This window comes from Aquila chrysaetos, chromosome 4 (assembly GCF_900496995.4).
Source record: "Aquila chrysaetos chrysaetos chromosome 4, bAquChr1.4, whole genome shotgun sequence".
Lineage (NCBI taxonomy): Eukaryota > Metazoa > Chordata > Aves > Accipitriformes > Accipitridae > Aquila > Aquila chrysaetos.
This window is the reverse complement of record NC_044007.1, coordinates 50509803-50534059: the sequence shown is the minus strand read 5'-3', so window position 1 is coordinate 50534059 and position 24257 is coordinate 50509803. Positions and strand designations below refer to the sequence as shown.

At 43.0% G+C, this 24257-nt stretch overlaps 1 protein-coding gene across 1 annotated transcript in view; it reads right to left on the bottom strand.

The window, feature by feature from the left end:
• Positions 1-879: 879 nt before the first annotated feature.
• KCTD1 (potassium channel tetramerization domain containing 1) overlaps positions 880-24257 on the bottom strand; it is a 71571-nt gene continuing 48193 nt past the window's right edge. The window contains 3 exon segments of the mRNA XM_030012335.2: positions 880-4153; positions 8060-8365; positions 10679-10823. Of these exon segments, the coding sequence (XP_029868195.1) occupies positions 3995-4153; positions 8060-8365; positions 10679-10823 (610 nt within the window). The 3' untranslated portion in view covers positions 880-3994.

Sequence of the window (24257 nt, the reverse complement as noted above, 5' to 3'; positions counted from 1 at the left end):
AGCAAACCCTTCCTCCCCCAAGTCCCCAAAACTGTGAACATTAAAGGAAAATGCACTTGATAAGTCATTTGGGTGACAGTAAAGCCCCTGTAATTAGTATAGCAATCAATTTTTAAAGGTTGCTGCAAAAAATTATGGTCATGAACAAAATGTTTCTCTTCAAATTGAAATCAGTGCCTGTTTAGCATAAAGAAAAGTAATTGAATGGGTGGCTCAACCTTCATGTTTTCAGAGGGTAGTAGGTTGGCCCCATTGGATTTTGTTATGGATTCTATCGGGCATCAAAAAACAATGCCTCAACTATACCTGCTTGTGACAGTCAAGCACTGATCATTATCAGCTTTCTTCCAGACATGTGGCAATAGAGAGGAAAAACATTTGCCAGGCCAGATTATCTGGCCAATAAGTACCTGGAGATAGAATAAATTAGCAGCATCTATTTACAAGCAGTGCTTCTCGAAAAACAGATTAACCTAGTGACTAAGTGGGACTTCACTTTCTCTGGCGCAAGGTAAATTAACTCGGTCTTCAATGGGACACTCGCTGTTTAAAGGTTCACCCAAGCGTGCCAGGATCCATACTTACATTATGTAGCTGTTTGGTACATTAAGGAGGCAATAGGGGAAGAACTAAACCCTGGGTCAATGGTTATTGCAGAAATCCAGTGTTCATGTTACCAAAAGAAAAGGTGAATACCCAGTTCCTCTGCCTGTGTCTCATTGTGGGAAGGGGTGTTAGGTGGCATCTGCAATCTCTGCATGTCCACAGCAGTTCTCCTGGCAGCTGCTTAACCAAGTGGTTGAAGCACAATGTTGGCAGCTACCGTTCACTGCAGCTCTTCCTCTTGCTATTAAATACAGCACCACTGAGAGCATAAAATGGAGTCATACTTTTTAATAAAAAATTAGATAAATTTAAACTACTGTACATGTCAAAATTACTAACCCCCAGAAACAAGCTGACCGTAATCTGGTCCTTCTTGGTTCCCCTTGCTCCCCCCTTCCTGGATCTATTGCTCATTCATCTGTTGATCAGTTTTTTGAAAGAACATTTTAAAAACACATGGTTACAAGTCTCAATTGCAAACAGGACTAATCTCATTTGCTCTCTAAAAGTCTACATCTAGCTTATTCCTGCATACATTTTTTATCAGCCATCGCTTTGTTTATTCATGACCTCTTACTCCATGACCACATCGTAACTGCAGAGACATATACATTCAGGGTCTTGGAGTGATTTTTGACTCCGTCAACAAAGAACGGAGGCTCGGTGGGAGGGTGAGCCGGCCAGTCAGGGATTTGGGAGGAGCACGAAGGTATCCTCAGTGTCGTTGAGTCGGACAGGTATGCGCTGGGCAAGCAAAACCACCAGCTGAGCACAACCTGACGGCTTTTGGAGCAACACAATGAAAAGCGTTGGTGGCAAAGCTCCTCACCCTCCCCACCCAGCCTATGGAAAGGCCGCGGGTGGCGTGGGCGCTGCCAGCGCTGGGGCAGGTGCTGGGGGGCTGATTTCAGGGCTGCTGATGCTCCTGGCCAGGCAGGCTTGGGGTACCTGCTGGCCAAGCAGCAGGGAGCAGGGAAAGGAGCTGCAGCCCCCCCCCCCCCCCGGCTCCAGACTGCACCGGAGCATGTGCCCATATGTAAACACGGCGGCTAGCAGGGCAGGTCTGGATTTGAGAGTACCTTTGGGCTTAACAGACAGTGTAAACATATCCCCGGGTACACTGCGGAGGCCCCAGAAAGTGAGGCTCCACCTGGAAGCGCAGGGAGGGCTCCTGCAGCAAACAGTCTCTGAAACATCACATTGCCTTGCACTGCTACCCATGTACTCTCAACCCATGGGGACTGGCATCTTTTTCGACATCACAAATTTCATATCACTTCCAACAGTCTGAAGATCTGTTAAAAATATTTATTTCCCAGGGTTTCAGCTTTCCGACTTCTATGCAAACTAACAACCAAATTGTGGGCAGTAAGAGCAAGCATTTGTTTATTTTGTAAGAGGACTACTTGCTGCTAATTGAAAACAAGCTTTTTCAATGAGGCAGCTGTTTCAGTACTGTGAATAGACAGATCAGCATCACATTGAAGATCTAATAACCCATTAATGAACCTTAATTTTTGGAGCCCCCTCCCTCACCCATTTCCACATTTCAATAATTTCAAAACCATTGATATGTGCTGCCAGAGAGTTATTTAAGTATGCCCTCTGACACCTTTTAATAAAACCCAGAAAAATGGTAGCTTTTTTTTGAGTTATCAGACTATATTAAAAACCTTGTTACATGTATTTAACAATTTCTTTTTTTTCTTTTCTTAAATAAATAGCAAAGTGTCACCAAAATGAATGGAACGCCGGCACCATTGCATCAATAGAAACTTCCATACTAGGATGAATACACAGTCATATTCTGGAATATTGCATAAAAAGATACTTTGGAGGAACGGTGGTGGTTGCTGGTGCATCTTAGGTGGTGAAAGCATCAACCCGTGAACGGTCCGTGCAGTGGTATCGTGACGTGGCGCCTCTGCAACATCTCACCTGCCCGAACCAGGCAGCTGCAGAGGTGGCCTCGGTGAGACTCTGCAAGAGAACAACTCGCAGGACATCTAATGCAGGACATCGATTTACCGCCTGCTATTAAGAGCTATGCAGCTGATGGCATAACACAAGGGGCTGACCATCTCGCTCTCTAGGCAGAAGAACACTAGCTTTAAACAAGGGAAATGAACAATGTTAAAACCAAACAGGCTGACTAACACTCAGCAGGGCAAGGGCTTGCAGAGTTGAAGCTGCCAACTCCTTAGGCGAGAGGGAAGGATGCAACTGTTCACTGTTACACTGAAGGTTACAGAACCAGACGTCATTTTTTGATGGGTTTCCCTGGCCTGAGCTGGTGTTATTTTTAACTCTGACCAACAGCCTCTCTTCGAACCAGGACAGAGCTTAAAAAGGACAGCGCTGAAGGAAGACCAGCAACATACGGCACACCAGACAGATCCTGCAACAGCGTCTGCTGCCTTTAACTCACTCCACTGTGCGCGGGCAGTGCTGCCCGCCCGCTGCCTGCCGGACCGGCCGCCACGCCACACGCTAGAGTGCAGTGAGCTAAATCCCACCTCTCTGCTCCTGTTGGCTTAAATCAGACCCTCGTTATTTTAAACAGAGTTTATTGTATTTAATACATTATAAAATTTGAAAAAACTGTAGGAAAGCAGCAGATTCAAACCAGAGCATCTCTACCAAATATTAATTATTCTGGCCCCCTTTGAAAAAACACAAAACAAAACAAAAACAACAAAAAAACTCATTCAAAAGAAAAGTTAACCTTTCACATCTGTGAGGGCAGACAAAAAGTGTGCGACTTCTGTACAAACTACATTTAAAATTTCAGTCGACTAGCTTTCCAATGCAATGGATGGTCGTCTCCTGAACACCTGCCCATCCACCTCTAAAAAAGACAGACATAAACCTCCATATGCAAATAAAGTTGAGTCAAGGTGTGTACACATTAAAAAGTGGATGGCTGTTTGGCAATGGAAAATGGGTGAAGAGTAGTCTATGTATCCCCCCAATGGTAATGGCTTGTACACCGTTAAGTGAGCCCGAGTAAGGCCTAGGACACTTAATGGCCATCACAGCACCAACCTCATCTACCACTTTTTTGTTGTTGCGTTTCCTACCCTTTGACATATACATACATATATATATGTACATACATACATATACATACATATTTTTTATATATATGTGAGTGTGTGTGTTTTCTTTTACACCTTGAGGTTATTATTATTATTACTACCATTCCAAATGTTCCCATATGAATTCAGGTGTGGTCTCTATATTTGATATAAATGTGTCTTTTATTCAATTTTAGTTCCAGGACTTGTTTGGAGTCCAAACTGCACATGAAATGTCCCCCTTTTTTTTCCTTTCTCTTTTCCTTTTTTTTTTTTTTTTTTTTTTTTTTGCATAAAGAAACATGTCCATTTTAGTCCAGAGGCTCTTGCTTTATTCGAATGACGGAGGGTGCACGAGATGTCCTTCTGAGTTCTCGTCTCAGTACGTATTCACTGAATTGGGAAGAGTCCACCCCACCTCCACATGAGCCAACAATCTCAAACCCTCTTTGCTGTAACCTCTCAAGTACCTGCAAAAAAGAGGAAACAAACACCAATGTATAAGTAAATCAACAGACTATTTGGTGTCTGAGGATGATACTGCTGTTTTCAAATGGATCCAGCTGGGAAACAAAAGTAGTTACACCAATCTGCTAACTGGTTCCCTCAGCTTCACTGTATTGGACTGATTTCTGCTGACTTTTTATATTTTATTTTTTAGTAGTGTCAACAAATCCAGTATTCTTCTAGCCACAGAAACAAACATGCCTGGAAAAATGCATTCTCTGCTTCACAAAATTTGCAATACGAAAGGGCAAATACAGGATTGCACAGCAGATACCAGAGGATGCTGAGCAAACACCTCAACTAGATGGTGACAATGCAGATAATGCAGCCATAATTTCAGAAAAGTTACTGTCATATTTTCTAGAGACTTAAAAACCAACCACGACTATGAAGGTTTGTGGCTATAGTTACCTGTGGTAAAACCTGGGACCTTTTAACTTTAATTATGGGACTAACAAGTTCTGCCTTTTCATCTTCTTTCCTCCCTTCTCACAACCTGAGTGTTGCTGCCAGTGGGAAATACAATGGCAAAAAGAGAAAAAAAAAAAAACAACCCACAAGGAAAAAAGAATAGTCAGGCATGGTCTGGGAGCAGCAGGGAGACATGCCCAACACAGCTCACCCAACAAATGATGGTGCAAAGACCTCAGCTCCCAGCACCAGCTCCAGGCTGCTAAGAACATGGTCTCCTTCCACACCACTATTCCACTATTTATTTTTTTTTTAAATTACCCATGTTCACGCTGGTTTATTGTAACTGCAGGGCTGAGGCATTCTTTCCCTTGTTTACACTCTTTGCTACTTTTATCATCATCTTTATCTGTTCTGCTGCCTGGGCTTCCTCCACCTCACCTGTGAAGGAGACTCTTCCAGGGCTTCACCAGGGTCAGCTGTGATGGCCACCGGCCCCAAGGGGGGGGCTGATGCTCCCCCACCCCACAGGACACGGGCCTCTCTGTCCAGCATGACCGGACCTCACTGGGTTGTGCTGGGAGCAAGTGCCTACCGAGTCCTTCCCAGCTATTTCACCAACTAGCAAATTGGCTTGCACGTGTGCTGGGACAACAAGGGCAAGCAGAGCGGCAGAAGGCTGCACGAAATTGGGGTGAGGGGAGAAGCAAGCTGTGGTTTAAAAACACTTAAAACAAGACATACCACATCTTTACATGTATTGCTTCAGGTTGGCAAATGTCCTTCCAAAATACCTGAGCATGGCTAATTGCACGGCAGACAAATCTCAAAAAGGAGGGGGTGGGAAAAGAGACTCAGAAGGAACCATCAAAACATCTCTGCAATTTTTGTTTACCCTGATCTTTAGCTTTTAACAATATAAGCCAAAATCCCCCAAAAATGTCTCAGTGCGAGCCACTGAAAAATAGAGCAGGAGAACTTAGGTCCTGAGAAGAAAAATGCGGTGGAAGCAACTGGTCAGGAAACTAGCCCAGCCCTGGACAAACTGTTTGGTCTGTCCCTCACTCTCCAGATCTATTTGTAGTCCCTGTCCCGCCCCACATTGTTATTAGGACTGGGAGATGCTTATGTTCCGCCAAAATGGAAGATGCAGCATTATCAATGTGGGATCATCATCTCTCTTGAAGCCTGCGTATATTTTGCCACTCTGGCTTGGGTTTTTCACATCAGTAAATATGCTCGGCAATTCTTATTTGTGTGACAAAAATGTAACCATCAGAACAAGTGATAAACAGCTAAAGGATACAACTGCTTTGAGAACTATCGTATGACATCTGGCTAAATAACCCTCCTTGGAAGTCCTATCCCTTTCCAGTTGTAATCTTACATTTAAGGCGGTTCTAAATTTGCATTAGTCACTACAACAAAACAACTTCGATGTTTCAGCATGACAGTAAAGGCCAGTAAGAGACAACTGTCCAAGCATAACATGGGTTAACCATATCTCGATAGGCCTAGATAGGTCTATCCGGACTCCTGTGTTAAGTGCTAGCACACATGCAGTGCCTGGCGAGCCTTCGGTGCACGCTGCGGCACTCAGCTCGCTTCCTCTGGGGAGGGAGCAGAGCAGAGCTGCTCTGCCTGGACAGCAGGACCTGGCAGATGGAAAGACGCCAAGCTCAGCTTGGAAGTCTCTTCTGCGTAAGAACTTGCTCATAAGTCTGCACCATTTCGGAGGTGTATCTAAACCAAACAGCATCAATAGTGCTAGTGACAATTCCAGATGCGAAGAGCTGTTCTCCCTCCAAAATGCTGGCTGTGCAGGATGTGCTAACTAGGTGGAGACAGGTGTGTGAGGTTGGTTGTTTTTAACCAACAAAGGATAAATCAGATGACACCATAAGTTTATTATTATTATTCCAGAAATTACCTGCATTTGTCTCCCAGATTTTTTCTTATCCATTTCATAACAGCTACTGATTTTAGATATTGCTACATAGAATCATAGAACAGTTTGGGTTGGAAGGGACCTTGAAAGTCATCTAGTCCGATCCCCCTGCAGTAAGCAGGGACATCTTCAACTAGATCAGGTTGCTCAGAGCTCCCTCTAACCTGGCCTTGAATGTTTCCAGGGATGGGGCATCTACCACCTCTCTGGGCAACCTGTTCCAGTGTTTCACCACCCTCATCGTAAAAAATTTCTTCTTTATATCTAGTCTAAATCTACCCTCTTTTAGTTTAAAACCATTACCCCTTGTCCTATGGCAACAGGCCTCTACTATGCCTTAAAAAATTAGGAAAAACCCACTGAAAGTGAGACAGGAGGGTCTTCCCTGAAACCACAGAAATGGATGGGTCCCTGTTTGCAATAAGCAAATGTGCCTTTGCTTTTGTTACCACAGCAAGGAGGAAGACCGAACATGTTTTCTTCATCCAAAGTAAAAAGGATATAGTGATTTATTCAAGAAGTATTACAGAGGTGTTTATCAAATGCAAAAGACCTCGGTAACACTGGAAAAAGGATGCCCTAGTTTTTAACCACACCTGTGATAACTCCCCCCCCTGCTGTACCCTTCACATTACACGTCTTGCCTGATAGTCTCGTTGAAAGGTCAAAGTCCTCCTAGGATGTCCCAGTTTGAAAGATAACAGAGGGGGCTGAGGCAAAGTCCCCTCTACAAGGGTAAGACTCAACAGATGACTTGTCCTGTGTCTGCAGGCTGCTCTCTTCTCCAGAAAGAGAGGAAGGAGGAAGGAGGAGAAAGGAGGACGACACCGGCTGTGCTCTCCCTCTGTGGAAGTGTGGCCCTCCTTTCAGTAGCTGGCCAGTGCTACTGTCCCATTGTCTCTTTCTCGCATTAAATCCCCCTTCTCCTCACTTCTCACTTGTTACACCCAGAGTAAGAGACCGGGGCTTCTCCTTTTTGCTCCTCCGTTCTTACTATCTGTTTCAGAGCTCCTGTGGACTCTGGCGAATCAGATCATCTCCACTGCCTTTCTCAGGTGAAGGGAGAGCTCCCAATGCCCTCGCAACACGCTCTGTGGGGATGTGGCATTCTCCCTCCCTGGCTTGAGATGTCCCTGTGTCCTCTCATCAAGCCAGAAAACAATTTATAACAAGCAAGGCAAGGGACTGGAAGCAGGTTTGAATGGTTGCCCTATATTAAAATGTAAAAAAAAAAATGTTTCTCCAAATATACAATGTCTTTATATTGAGGCAAACACGTATCTCCTAAAGCAGGTTATTAACACTACTGTAGTTTGCTTGCAAAGAGATTTGGTGATGATATGTGTGAATTAAGTCGAGAAAGCAGCCCTGACCCACGGCAGTAAATAACTAGCTCAAAGTCTCCAGCTGATTTTGTTCACCAAAATGCTCCAGCGACAGGGAAGAGGGTCAACCCAGTGGTAGCCAGCCAGTAGGCTCCCTTCCAAAAAATGCATACTTGACTTCCTACCTGAACTGAGTTGAGGTGACAGTATCCGTTCAGTGGAAATCGGATGACATGCGTCGAGTCGTGATTCCAGCCGGCGTTGACAGAATTACACATCACGTCTCCGATTTCTGGAAACACTTCTTCTATCAATGACTTATCGCCACTTAGTGTAATCCTCTCTCCAAGATCTGGGGCAACTCGTACCACCAGGCACTCACAAGACTTTGAGAAGCGGCCACTTTCCCGGTCCTGTTTCCACCTTTCCATCTCTCCTAGCATGGGCTGAAGCTGGAAATACTTTGCTTCTTCATATAACAAACTGTAGTCCTGAAAGACACATATATTACTGTGCATAATTAAGAAAGAGGCATTGCTAATGTACCGCTTAATGTATATGGTTATTCAGGCTAACGCCGCTCTAGATCTGGAACCCTTCAGACATAGTTCCTAATTACTGTGTAGGAAGGTGTAATAAAATAACAGTGCAAGCAAAAAATAACCATCAGCCACTTGAAACAGACTGGGTATAGCAGCACTTGTGACGGGAGGGGGAGGCTATGCTTGCTCAACTCCCTCCTGCTATGGAATAATCCAGGCAAAAATCCCACTTTTCCCTGTATTTTATCCCCATAGTGATGTCATAGAATAATGACCTCATTGAACAGATGGAACAGAATTCAATCAGGATTCAGAAAATTCATCACTACGATCCATTGCGTCTTACAGCAATACTAGCAGGCATTGTAACAGGTATAAGAATGTAAATGAGGGAGGCTGCAATGGTTCTTAGTGTAAAATGATTCAGATATTTGCATAATGGATTGCACATATTACTGCATTTTAAAAATTAAGTATTTTTTAATACCTCCCCATTTTGCCAACAGTATTGTTTACTACATCGTCTCAAATGCCAGAGCAGAGAGAACACATTTCCAAGCATAGCCAGTACCGAAGTAATTTACAACTGATGATCTGGAGTCTGTCTACTGCCATTTTTTAAATTAAAAAAAATCTTGTTTTTCTAGGTTTAAGAGCATAAGACCATTTGGAAAAATATTTATACAGAGAAAAGCAATACATGAGTATTAGGGAAGACAGAGAAATAGAATGACAAGAGGAGACTGCTAACAGCCAATATGACCCTGAATTTGAGATATAAACCAAATACTTGATAAGAATGGAACACCTAAATCATGCTCAAAATACTGCTTACATTTAATGTGTAACAAAAAAGTCACACAGTCTATGTATTTCTAAGAAACAAGGACTGCTGTTCATTTTAAGCACCGATCTTTTGGACACTTTAAAGCATAACTGGGAAGGACACCCCTTTGAACATCATGTTGGTTGGGTGAACTTGCGAAGACTTACATTTCTAATTTCTGCACAGCTACAGTATATTTATGTGTTTAAAAGGCTCTGTATATATAATTTCTTAATATTGCACAGAAGGTGGCTTTTCCTTTTTCTGTATTTCTGATTACCTTCAGGACAAGTGCCAAGAGCAGCACAAAGCCATGCTAAGGCTTCAAAACAGGGATATGATGCTTATCGGCTAGTTCCAAACTCCCACATTATTCAGGTAGATCTGCCCTTGTCACGCATGGGAGAAGTAAGTATGCGTCTACAGCAGATGATTCAAAGGTTGCTGCAATACAGCTCTTGAACTCAACCTCACACCTGTTATGCCCCAAACACCTGAAAATCTGTCTCAGATACGAGGGATAAAAGACTGCACACCAGTGTGAACTGTTCTAACCCTTCCCCTTCACCTCTCTTGTTCAATCTGAATTGCTATATTTCCTACAGTGAACTGATGGCACAGCCAGCTACGTTGATACGCATTCATTAAGTAACGATAAAGATCTGTTCTGATTGCAGCCGCGGTCTCCAGTGCTGAATTCGCTGACACCACATATACACCCACATACCTACAAGCGGATAAACACAGAGCAGCACGCGGAGTCTGAAGCTCTGCCTCTGTAGGCTAATGTCTAACGTGGTGAACGACCACAAATTTAATTTGTTATTAAAAAGAGAAAAAAAGCAGGCTCTTCAATAAAGTTTAAATAATAAATGTGGAACTATTCTTCCCTGACTTCTCTAAAACTCCCAAATTAAACTTGCAATATGCATTCAAGAGTCTGAGGGAGAAAATATTCAATGACGTAATGCTCAAATATTACCATGTGTGCAGTTTATTTTGTCAATACTGTGATTCCCACACCGTTCTCTGAATTTCAGCGTGGGAGTGGAAGCTGGAGCTGCTGCAATCAGAGGGGAAGCATAAAAGTGGATGAGAGGACAAGTAATCAGCAAAGCTCACGAGCAGTCGGTTCCAGATTGTAACATCCTTTCTGCCTCCATCAGGACCCTATGATATTTAATTTCCCTAGATCAAACATGGCAAGGTTGCTCCATTATGCTATAGCCAGGAGGGGAAAATTTAATATTGATGCCACTCTAGGAAAGGCTGACAGATGCCACTTTAGCAACCCCATGCTTACTTTTGCCACGTACCTAAAATCAAACCCCATACCCTACAAGCCCCCCCGCCGTCTAGAGCTCTGTTTTGACTACACGCTGGATACCTGCTTTACCAAGGTACATGCAAAACACCCAAGTCCCTTGAAATCTCACCTTGAAATCATCAGGAATGAGGAGTTTCGATGTCCTTAAAAAGTTCAAGATATATCTGAACATCTGCCCATCTCTGTCAATGAAATAATGCTGCTTGAGACTGTCGAGGACAATGGGCTCTGTGCCATCGAAAAGCCGGCCGATTCTGGAGAGGAAACAAGAGGCAAGCGGCAGGGTCAGACCAGGCTTGGCTCAGCAGCCACTCGAATGGCCCGATGCTGTAAAACCCCCTGCGCTGACTTCACTGAAGGAAGCAGCTTTGCAGTTGCACTTCATAAGAAAAGGGTTGGTTTCAAACCATGATTTAAGCTGGGTGTTTTCCAGCATGGCTTCAGAAAATTTTAAGTAGCACAGCTCTGCTGAGGAGGTGGAGGGGGAAGCAGCTGGGGCAGGAGACTCTCGCACCAGCCTCGCTGCCCAAATCCATGTCTCATGATATGACACCCCTCCGATGATTTTGGACATCTCTCTCAATAGCCCCCATCAGCAGATGCCATCCCCCCCAGATGCACCAACCCCCTTGATTAACTTCATCCTGCTTTCCAGGGGACTGCACGGCGAACCTGATTTAGTTTGGAAATTGCACTTGGGAAATGGGTTGTTTTGGTTCTTTGCTTGGGTTTTGTTTGGTTTTAAACCCAGTTCATTTTTTGGATGCCATTTGCTTCAACCAACACTTGAACAGGCACAACTGAGGGGGCAGCACATTGTGGGAATAAGAAGCTGGGAATACAAAGGTTATAACATTTCAGTGTGAGGTAACGATTAACTGTTTGTGGGAGGTATCAATTAGCACACGCTAAAATAATCAGGAAAAAACCTTCAGTTTTGACAGAGACCACCCACCCACCACCAGAACCACACAGCCACCTAGAGAGCCTCCGTCAGCCAACAGGTCTTGCAACATCAACCGCTGGGCACACACACGTTTTCTAGATGTGTGCCCCACAAACCTGCTTTTGTTACAGCAACAGGAAGGGCTGAAAACTCTGAAGAAAAACCCTGCCAGTGTAACATGAAATACACGTTGTGTTTCTGCACCAGGGCGTTTGCAAAATGCTCCTGAGTCACTCGCAGTTTCCCAATGAAATTGGCAGGAGTAACTGGTAGGTTTGATTTTGTGTGCCTGTTTATACGTCTGCATGTGCAATGTGGAAGTACTTTTTGATTCTTTCCAACACCAGAACTGTAAACAAAATGGTCTCAAAATAGCTCCCTTGCAATACGTCACACGGACACTCCGTGTGAAATACTGCCAACAACTTGGGACGTGATTTCAGGGCCTTGTCACAACCTGTTACATTCTGCAGATACTGCGTTTTCATTATCTTAATGAAAGGGCTCATTCATATGTAGTTTTTGTCCCAGTATAACCAATCTGTTTTGGGAACCAGCACAGTAAAACCTCTGCAGGTTACTAAAGAGCATACAGTAGTATCACTGGGCATCAGCATGGAGCTAGGGGACCAACAGGCACTTTTATTCCCTGATCACACTCAGTTTGTGGTGTAGGTAAGGTACAGGTCTGTATTCTCATGAAAAGGATAGAGCGAGCACAACAAACAGTCATGGCACGCTATTTTTGTTTTACAAGAAGTGAAGAAGCAACCATTCCCCACCACCAGTAGAAAAAAAACCCACCAAAAACTCAGAGGTGATCAGCCCTCCTGGCTGCATGGAGCACCCCAGGCTGAGAGACACCCCCATCCATCAGCCAGCAGAAGGGGATCGCCAGGAAAGGGTCAAGAGGCAAAAGACAGAAGCAGTTACCAAAGACGGGGAGGCAGCAGGGCTTGCAGCGGGGTCTCGGGGAACTGGAGAGGGACAGGGCTGCAGGTGACCACACGCCACTTCACACCCACAGCCATACACCCTCCCTTCAAAAGTGGCGCAGCCAACCCAAATGGAGTTTGAAGGGATGTCTGTGCCTGCAGCAGGGACCTTGGCAGTACACCCGGTAATAAGCTGTGAACAGAATATAAGTCTCATCTATTCTTTCTCACCAGGCGGGAGAGATGAAGACCAGGAAAGAAATAAAATGCCATTAACCTCAACAGGCCATTTACAATTCTGTAGGAAATGCCTGAATCAATTCAAGACGCATGAAATCTGTAACGTATAAGGAATTAAATATATTTTTGCAGGATGATCGGGTACAAAATATTTTTTTCAAAGCCATCCCTTAGAACAATTCAAGCTTTCTTCCTCAGATACTTGTTACTGCCTGCCCTGCTGCTCAAAATGTAAGCTGTGACAGGCCATATAATACAGGTTCCTGTTCACTAGGTGGATGAGCAACATTTATGTCTAATATGGATACACTCAGCATTTAGAATTAATTTTCCCCTATACTTAAGCATGTTGTCTTGGAATCTATCATGGAAATCACACACAAAACATATATATTTGGCCAAGTCAGTCATTATTGAAATGTATAATGGTAATTGGTTTCTGCAGCATTTTCCTAGTTCTAAATTACTACTATAATTACATATTTTAAACCTCTAGGCTTTTTGTCTTCGTTTTATTAATTGTTTAGGAGAATAACAAGATAGTATCAGAGGATGGAGCCTTCTGACAAAACCATAATGCTGACAAGAGTGCACAACCATCAGGAGTGCTACCTGGGACCTGAAAGCCGTTGGGTCTGGGCTGGAAGAGTTAACAGAAAGCGCTGCCTTAGTGCAAAAACCCCAAGGAATTGCAAAGTCCCAATTCCCCTGGCATCCGCCCCCAGGGTCCCTTTGCAATACACAACTGCACTTTCACATGTTAAAACAGCTTTGGAAGGGTAGACCCCCAGCAGAAAGACTTCTGTAAACAAAATTAAAGCCTTTTTCCTTTTCAGATGGAAAAATGTAGATTCCAGCTTCCTTCACATGGCCTCCGGGGAAAGACTTGAGATAAAGGGGACCCAAATCTGGTGGCACGGTCATTCTCCTAAACTGCATTTGCTACACCCATCAGGAGAGGAGACTGGGCTATGCCAGCATTTGGGAAACGACCAACGCCTTCACCCTCCAGCCTCCCCCTGTACTCCTGGGTTCCTGGAAGCACAGCGGCAAGCTCTCTGCCGCGCCTCGCTTGGCAACTTTTCTATACAGTATGATTTGAGTAACCACCCTCCCTGTCACCCATAGCTCCGGCTGTCACTCCTGCTTGGTCTCACAATGCAATCAGAAATGCTTCACAGACGTCAATCCACTGGCACGAAAAAGGAACCGTTAAGTCACGTTTATTAAAATTTCACTTCCCAAGAAAACCTGAAAGATGTTTTTCCTCATCTTCTTGATGATGTTGGCCAATGATTGGCAAAGATAACTTTTTTTTTTTTAAATTACAAATATGTAAGAGCTGAATGGATTTCCAAACAGGAAACTGCTTTGAAGGAGGCTTGCAAAATAAGCTGATAATTATATGCAGAATTAGCCAAATATCAAGGGTAAAGGATAAGAAACTGTAGTCCATTTACAAGAAAATGTACTTCTGAAATATTTAATTAAAACTAACAGGCTGGAATTTTCTGTATATCAGGAAAATTAATGTCCCATGGGTTGAAAGTGCGACCTCCAATGGGTAATAATTAATGTCTATGGCTTTAAGTATCATGTTCCACTGTCAGAAATCGAATGCTTCAAGGGTTGAAAATATCACCAGTGGAAAACTCAGCTTCTGTCAGATAATTTGGTTTTACTTTAAGGACATGAAACAGGTACAGCCACAAGCCTGGTTTTAGTGGGCAGAAAACAACTGGATATGGAAGAGATCAATATTTTACTTCCATAAAATACTGTAGGGATCCTAGTCCCCAAAGACCAGCACTCCCATAGCAGTGTTTCTAGACCAAAAAGCTAGCACGGGAAGATGACATTGCTTACAGGATTTTTCAAATTCTTCAGAAACAAGTCATGTTTGTCAAGTATAAAAATATACTCAGTCTGCAGCAAAACTGTATACATAGTGTAAGTGTTTATAACCTTGCTTTCCCCATGTATAAATATTTATATAAATTATTATACACATAAAGAGAAAGACTTCCCTTTAGGATATTCTGCCTCAGTCAAGAATCTGGGAAAGCAGCAACAATTAGGAACAAGATGGCCAATATTAATTAAACAAGTCAACTATTGCACAACTTTCTTAACACTTAAGAAAACTGACATGGTTCTGCAGATTGTTTTAGTGGCTTCAGTGGACAGAGATAAAATTCTTCACTTCTGTAATCGAAGGGATACAAGGAACATGGAAAAGCTGCAAGCCTTGATGTTTGCAAGCATGCAGAATATTGCATTACTTTCAAACTAAGGTAGAAATAAACTTTTTTTTTCTCTGAGAAAATATAGATTCCTTATTATTACATATATTCAGTATATTATCTCTCATATTATCATCTTTATCAGAGGACACTATGAACTGAAAACTAACTGAAAATCTTTTGCAATAAACTATTTTCAACAGTTCTAAGCTGTCCGCTTTCCCTGCTCTCTGTGTCTTTCGCAGAACAAAAAGGGAGAACTCCTGGTGTGAAGCCCTTTTAATAACCCGGCAGAGGGAACTGTGCAGCAGGAGGAGCATCAGAGATGCCCTGGCACCTGCAATCCCATGCTAACGGCGAGGCAAGTAGCTGCCTGGGACTCCACTGAGGTCAGATATTCAGTGGCTGGCAAGGGGCTAAGCACTCATGAAAACACATCTGTCTCCCTCCAATAATGAATTACAAGGCAAAGAAAAAGGATTTTAGTTGAAATCTTACTCACCTGGTTGGAGCCACTGTGGCAAAGTGAGTAGGGGTTTGGCCCTTGAAAGGGTAAGTGAATGCAAGTTTTACTATCACATCATTATATTTACGTGGCTAATGGGAATGCTTATTTAACACTCTGGGCTGTGCAGAGAGCGAGCTGGAATAAGCTTTTACTCTTTTTTTTCCTCTGTGACTTCTTAGTCCACGTTGTCCTTATTAATTTCTTTTCATTTTCTTTAACTAAGTGCTCAAAGGCAATTTGCATAAGAGCCCATTATAAATTAGATCTGCTTAATAGTATGCTCATCTCATGGCTATTTAATTTTACTTTCTTGTACGTCTAAATTATATAATTTTGCACTGTCCCCTAGAAGCTAGTACATTTGAAGAGGTATCCACACCAGGGAGAAATACTATCCTATCCAACTGGAGAATGATGACGTTTCTATTCTTTTTTCAGAGGACCACTTTAACAGTAACAGCCTGCTCTTCTTTTTTGAATATCTCACGTCATTTGGATCCACAGTGACTGAATACCTAGCAATCTTTATAACTCTGCATAACAAAAGTTGGCTCATAAACATAACAGAATACATTTGCAATTTTCAGGAACATATATTATGAAAACCGCATTTTAACCAAATACTCTGTTGTAATCTCTTGCTCTCAGTGCTATTATAATTTGTTCTTATCTCTTCCTCCTTACATTTAATTTAAGGTTTCATGTCCATGAGTCTCAGGAATTCCTTGGCACAGACAGTTCCTGTGTTATCAGAAGAGGCATGAATACAATGATTATAAAGCAAAGGCAACAGGGGAAAAATGTATTAAAACCTAAAATCTCATTAAACCTTCTATAGAAAAGATATTTATATAGGAGCCAAAATGGCAGAGCAAGAAGGATGTACAGGAGGATGTATTGAAACACCAGTTCTTAGGAGAGTTAAAAGAAAATGTTACATGGCACTTTAAAGAACAGATAAATCCCTCATACTGAGTAGAAGGATGTCAAACCTTTGTGGAAATATTTGCTAAAGATTGAAGAACTGAATCATTTACATGGAGATCAAGATTGTTATTTGAGCATGGAAGCGAAAGAAAAGGTAAGGGCAAGCTCAGAGGGCTAATAAAACATTTAGAAGAAATTGAGATAGACAAGAAGTGGTGAATAGTCTTAAATGCCGAGTAAAGCATGTGAGGAACAGATGGGAAGGATCTGAAATGATGAGTGAGGTGGTATCGTCAGGGAATGCATCAGAGAAAAAAAAAAAACCCAAAGCATGGGATCTGCTATAACCTGCCTGATCAGAGGCAGCACCAGGAGCAGAGATGAAAGCAAATCAGACATATTACAAAATGAACTAACAGTCACTGGATCTAACCCACATGGACAAACTGACACATTAACTGGAAAAGAATAAATTGCACAACACTGTGTAGTGCACCATGTAGTCATGTTGCAGGAATGCTACTTATACTAGAGTGAACTCCGGCTTTCTATGCTGCAGATGAGCGTGGAGATGATGAGACGTGTAACTAAATGACAGGTGAACAAAAGAGGGTACGTGGGTCACAGGAGACATTGGGGTGAATTAAAAAATGGATGGCTAAGGCTCCAGAAGCCAGTAGCAACACCCTAACCTCTGTTTACCTGAAAAGGAAGTTTTTCCAAGAAAAATAAAACCTGTATTTCTCCCGCTAAACAGGTGATCTACCTACCTAGGAGATTCACACCGGAAGTAGTAATTACACTACAAAACAGAGCGAATACAGTAATTCCCCCGATGTACATAACACACTGGTTGACAGCCTTACGGTGGGTGCAGGGTGCCCGAATGTCCAACAGAAGTAGGCCAAAAAACACAGGCTCTGTCACAGCCTTCTCCCAGCACGTTCAACCCCCATTCCCAAACTCAGGACCATCATCCACCCGGACCCAAATGGCTCTTGTAGAAATGCTGACATTTTAGAAAAGAAAGGAATAAATAGTTGGGATGGGATGTCAAGAGCTGGTGACTCATGGCCAGAAAGCTATATATGTGGGCAGAGGGAAACCATCTCCCACATCGCACAACAGCAGGCAGCAAGGGTGAGGCCAGGAGAGCATGATGCCCAGACTGCGGATGATGGGCCAAGGAGTTTCTGTTTACCATATACCTTCTCCTTCTGCTCTGGTATACCAAAGAGATACAGACAGATAAAAGGAACAGGCTGCAGCCCAAATCTGCACCTTTTCACACAAGGCTGGGCAGGTAAGTGTTTTAAAAGCAATTCCAATACCGTGGCAGCCAAACCTCCTGAACCTCTAGGTTGCATTACACGCTTCACATGTGGCTGAGACGGGTCTGTCCTCTGCTCTCCAGCTGTTCCCCCACCCAAACCAGGATCCTCATCCCCACAATCCCCATCACTGTTGACAAAGTGAGGTTCCTCCATCTGGCAGACACCGAAGTTGCTGACACTTCCCAAGACATCGCATCTATCCCTGACCCTCACAGGAACTGTCTGTGCCAAGGAATTCCTGACACTCATGGACATGAAACCTTCAATTAAATGTAAGGAGGAAGAGATAAGACCAAGCGCTCCCTCAAGCCCTTTTGCTACCATACAGACCCGTCTCCAGAAAGCTTAAGTCTTGCAATCCCCAAATAGGCTGTTCCTTCAGCCAAACCACCATCTACGGAGCGGTACCGCAGCCCCTCTCTCCCTCGAGGACCCTGAGACACCTCTCCGACTGGCTGGCTGGCTCTCTGACTGACCCAACCCGCATGCCAAGGTAAGGAGACTGGGAGCAGGGGAGGAGGCTGCAGATACCTGCCGCTGTCCCCTCTCATCACGAGAAGCATTTTGCTTCAGCCGTTCGTGAGGACATCAGGCAATGAGCAGCTACATGCAACGGCTCACCTGCATGCCTGCTGCTCCATAGCCGCAGCTTGACCACCGGTATTTTCTGCTTTACAATACCACCTCTCCTTGCTCTTTTTTTTCAGGCTTGCTCACGCACTGGATATACAGAAGAGCAGACCGCAAGCCTTTAAGCCCCACATCTCCTCCAGTGTTTGGTATCTTGCAAATAAGTCCTTAAAAACTTTTTAGTTTTCCAGAGCATATCAAACCCACTTTTCCTAAAATAATTTAAACCAATGAAATGTTAAATCAATTATTCATGCAAATACTTTTTCCATCTCTGTTTTTTGTAACCAAGTTTTCTTGGCAATGATAACATTTCACAGAAAAATTAACAAATATTCTCATTGCTTGCCAAGATAATTTTACTAAGCTTGAATCCAATTTCATTGAGGTACGTTATTTATGTTTTATCTTGAGGGAAGCTGCCTATTAAGTTAGTAGCAACCGTGTCCTTTTGCTTATGATATGGTTATTACCAAGTTATCAGGAGTACCTTTAAGTTATTAGGTGCAATGGCAAATTAAGTACTTTGCGTCATAATTAGCTAATAACTTTTGAATTATATTTTAATCATGTTTAAGATGGTCAGGTTTGCTGTGAGTACAGATAATGGAGGGTAGGAGCAGAACCAGAGTGTTTATCATTCAATACCAAGAGCCAGAAAGTAGCTAAACCGGTGGATGCACAACATCCTAAAGGCCATGATAATCTATATATTCAGAACACTGAACCCCTTCACAGGCAGCAGTGTAAAAAAGTAGAACTTGTGTCTCAGGATCATGTTTAAATAAAAAGCAAAAATATATTAGCTCCAACCCACTCTCCTTTAAGCCTGTCAATGTTTCTTAAAAAAGACGTTAGCAATACCCATCTTCAAATCCCTATCGACAAACCTGTAAATGCAGATTCCACAAAGACAGAACACTGTTAAAGCAACTTAGAAAAAGCTGCCAGAGCCATTTCCCTTTCAAAAATCTGGACGTTGAAAAAAAACCTGACCAACCAACAAAAAAACCTTCTCAGAATGGGGGAAATTCTTTGATGTATTCCTACATACATCAAGTTTGCCCCTCAGCTTTCATGAATTTCATTCAAACCACTATTAGCTCTCAGTATTTCCTCTGTACCCTTGAGAAGACTCAGCATCAAAATTCCACATACAAATCACTGGAAATTAGGAAACACTCGGAGATTCTCCATGAAATCCCTTAGAAAAGTAACAGCAAAATGAGCTCTGCATCCAAAACCAACAGATACCCCAGTTAAGCACGTATATGCTATGTAAGAACTGCTATGATATCACTAACTCTGCCCCCTTCCAGGATGTTACTTTGGGAACCAGGCATCACACTTTGTATGCCTGAAGCCTGTGCCCCTGTAAGCGACAATCATTGCAATGAAACCATAATGAATCGAGCTTTCCAAGATCTTCACAACTCTGACTACTTGGCCAGAAATCCTGTCTATGTTGTTTTGTTAACTGCTGCCTCCTCTAAGAGAAAGGACAACACGTTTCCATACACAGGACAAGAACACACTTGCCCTTCCCTTTGCAAGAGCTGCACAAACTCCTCCTGCATTGCAGCCCATAAAGGCAAGAGACTGTACAACTAACCTCTGCGTGCTGTACAGGGGATCCTACAGGGACTGCTTCTCAAGAGAGAAAGCGGCCACTTCCACATTAAAGCCTAAGTAAAAGCTTCTCATTAATGAATAAAATTCAGAGAGAGAATGTGCTTCTAAAACCTTTAGCTGTTAACTGTGGTGAGCCTGTGGCCCCAGAAAACACTGTCCTCCAGAGCCCAGAACGGAATAAAGTATTCCCAAACATCCTCGCTCCTCTGCTCTCAATAAATACCCATGAAAGTCACTTGCAAAGTTCATAACATCCTTCTCAAGTGCAGTTCACGCAGAGGACAACAATTTGCTACTGGTAGCTTGTGCAGCAGAAGCCTGTAAAACAGATTAACAGGTTTCAACCCTGCTGCTGAACTTGGGCTCAGACTGTCACAAGACAAATTTGCGAGGGAAGGTGGAAAGGATGTTCAGCCTGCTTTTTTAAAGCCCTACAAGAATAGACAAAGGAAAAAAAATACACATATAAAGAACGTTATGAAGGTAGTCAAAACAAGCTTCACAAGTTAAGGTATGTCAGATATTAGAGATGCTCCTGCAACTTTCATTTGCAAATCTCCCTCTCCATGAAAACACTTTAGACTCGGTCTTTAATGACCTACTGTTTTCCCACAGCACCCTCAATCCAGCATGCAAGCTGGGGATAAGCCAGGGTTGTACAGCATAGCAGAGAGTTGCCCACGGGACTCCTGCTTCATCTGTTGGGGGAGTAGGAGAAGGTCTAATGGATGAGGAAGGGCTTGCAGGAAGGGAACACAGGCAAGGCAGATGGGGGCTGCCCTGGAGAAATGAACTCTGTCCAAGCATGTGCCAGATTTCCTGCACGATGCTACCACTAAGGATGCCTGCCTTACTTTTTTGTGAAGCAAGAAAGTACTAGACTGAGGAATGCTGCAAAGAAAGCATGCAAGACTGACTCTTCAGAACAGGACTTGAATAATACGCAGAAAATACAGCCCAAGGACACGTGCTGAACTGAGGAGGAACAGGAGATGCTGATGACCTGTTTAGTAATTAAGCACCACATTTCTCTGTGCACAGCAGCAGGCAATCATGTATTGGAGATGGTATTAGTACACATACACCATGAAGATTGCAAACTAAGGTTGCCCTGGCTGCCCTAACAATGTTCTTTTCCTATAAAGCTGACTTTATTTGCAATGAGAGAAGCTGCAAGGCCAGCTACACAAAACCACGTTTATTATACTTCTCTCAAACATTTGTGTTTTGCTTTACTACTTAGTTCACCTGCTCACAGATTTCTCCACCTAGACCGAAAATGGTACTTCCAGGCTAATGTCCTAGATTATAAATTCTTTGAGAAAGGCAATCCAGATAGCATGAGAGCATACACAACAGAGGCAACAAAGATGTGGGTGTTAGAAGCACAGAATTTACTATGAGAAACACAGGTCTGTACACTGCTCTTGTTTTGATTAACTCTAACTTATATACATTACAATTACATTGCTGTGATTCCTAGTGTGGACACACACATGTGCCTACAGAGAGACGTGTTTATACCCGTATAACTCATTTCCATACATTTACATGTTTAACTGCTTCCATGCTAGAGGTTGAAATGATTTAAGCATTTCAGTAACTAGGAAAATCACACCATTAACCAAATCAGTTCATACAAAACCTGTGCACTAATCAGTTAAGAGGACAGGAAAGTCCACCTAAAACAGCTTAGACAGTGGCTCTGAGCAATAAGTAGTGCTTAATGCATAGGTTAGAAATGCCAAAGCCACACCTGCACATTCTGCTGGTGGTGGGGGTGATAAAAACCACACAGATAACATTATTTCCATTGACAAACTTTACATACACAAACCAGCGGCTTTATTGTTTATTAAATTAGATGCTGTCATGGTATAATCACCCCTGCAGCCATACCAAACCTAACAGTATGTCAGATGTATTTCTGTGGAGGAGGCAGAGAGAGAAGAAAGGAAGAGAACCGAGATATACAGCACAGAAGCAATATAGCCCCACAAATAGTGGCACAAGGAATAATTAATCCACATATGTGAAAACAGACACTATAATTGCAGCCAGTGAAATCCTCAAAAATACCACATGACAAAACTAAATGTTACATCATGGTGCCTTTAACACGCAACAGCCAGGATGTGATTCAGCTGCCTAAATACAGGTGTCTGGTACCACTCGAGATGCTCCAGGGCACCTCTGGGACTCCCGACGGGCTGAGGGATGGCACAGGAACGCACACTACTGCAGACTCGTGCTCTCCTGGAGCAGCCACAGGAGTCCAGGCAGGAACTGTGCACGGGCACTAGCTGCCCGTGTTGAGGCGAGCATATCCCACTCACAAAATGACCAGAAACTAACTGTACTGAAATCCTTATATTAAACAAAGTCTAACGCTATTCTTCCTAGATACTAATTTCAATAGAAAATCAGGCTTTATTAAATAAAAAATAACAAATTTATATGACATGAAATTGTGAGCAATAGTATGTAGGGCTCCTAAAATGTGTAGGACTTTGTAACGTTTTTAATTTAAGCGCTATTTTATCCTGCAACTCAGGTTACCCTCACACAGAGGAGCTGACTGTTCTTTGCTTCTTCCCGAGATGCAGCTTTACCAGAGGAAATACAGATGAGTGTCATCCAAAGTCATATTACACTGTTAGGATCCCCATTTCCTGAATGCAGGCAGTCAGCCTCAAGTATTTTAGCAGGGTGTTGAAGCGAGCTGACTCTAGGATCAAGCTGCAGCGAATGGACAGACACAGACACCTATGGAGGGCAAGCAGCCCAGCCCACCTACACGGGACTGGATCTCATTCCATGTACGCCTCGTGCACCGCTGCACTGGCGATCCTGCAGCTGAAATATTATGACAGCTCTGTCATGTAGCAACTCATAAATTCTGAACGCAGGCAAACAAGCGGGAAACGATCTGTGGAGAAACAGGCAAATAAGCATAACTCCATCAGTCTGGAGGATTTACAGTAGTGAGGATACATGTCTTGCATCTGTTGTGATCTTCCTGGTAGAAACCCGCACAACCCAACAGCCAAAATTTCCCTGTGGCAATTCCAGGCTGCTAATAAACAAGAAGTTGCGTACCAAGCTGAGCATGTTGATCATGGAGCAGACTACTGCTTGAGTTTGTACGGTTTCATTATTTCGTTCACTTAACTTTGAAGCCTTTCTCTAAAAAGACACAACCAAATTTAACTGCACTTGGATTAAAATAAGGGTATAGGGGGGAAGCCATTGCCTACAGGTCTTTCCATACCGCATCTGTCCTTGTCCCCAGACACTGGTACCACTGCACAACTCTCGTATCTGTAGATTAAGTTGCAGCTTGCACTAATACTGCAAAAAACCTGATCGACAACCAACGCAGGTATGTATGCCAAAAGGCTATGACTCCCTTACCAACAAGAAGAAAAAAGCTGATGCTTTAGTGAGAAAAATCCTGAATTTCAAAACTACAGTTTTTTAGAATGCAAGTTCCAATACAGGCATTTTCAGGGACAGAAAACTGTTTCAAAAAGTTCTCCTCCTCTCTGTGCTTGCTGAAAATACAACATGTTACAACCAACTTGCATTACCCCCTCCACTTGTGTAGCTGCTTAACACGGATACTTTTTGTTCTGTATCTCAATGTAATAAAATTTTAATTTAGCAGAAATCCAGGTGTTTTGGTAGATTTCTGATTTTTTTTTCTTGCATCACCACAAGGCATAGATATAATTGTTTTCTACTATCTTTACAGGAGATCTGCAGAACCACATTATCGAATGGTGCAGAAGCCTGAAAATGATTGGGGTAATCAAGAACTGCGCTGTTTCCTCAAAGCCGCGCCTCTCCAGAAGCCACCAGTGTTGTAACAAACAGTTTGGGGCTATGGGATGATTCTGATTATTTTCCATTACCTTCATAAAAACCTACTTCTTTAGAGGCAGGCAGAAGCCAATTAGCACAATGAAAGGAAGGAGTCTGGAGAAAGATAATGTCTTAAAACAACCAACTCTGACCATGAAGCCAGACCACCAAACTATATTCTCTTGCTAACCACCACATGCACAAAAATATGTATTTATTTGCATTAACCAAGCAGTCCTGTCATAGAAACCTACAGCGCAGTCCTTGGCCACTCACTATTGCACAACTTTTCTTTCCCCAGCGTATACCACAAGATGCCTACCAAAAAAAAAAAATCACAGAAGGTGAAATGGACCCACGTGCCCAGCTGTAAAGCAGGAGGCAGAGAACCAGCTGCTGAGCACCAGCTTCATGATGGGTTTTAACAGG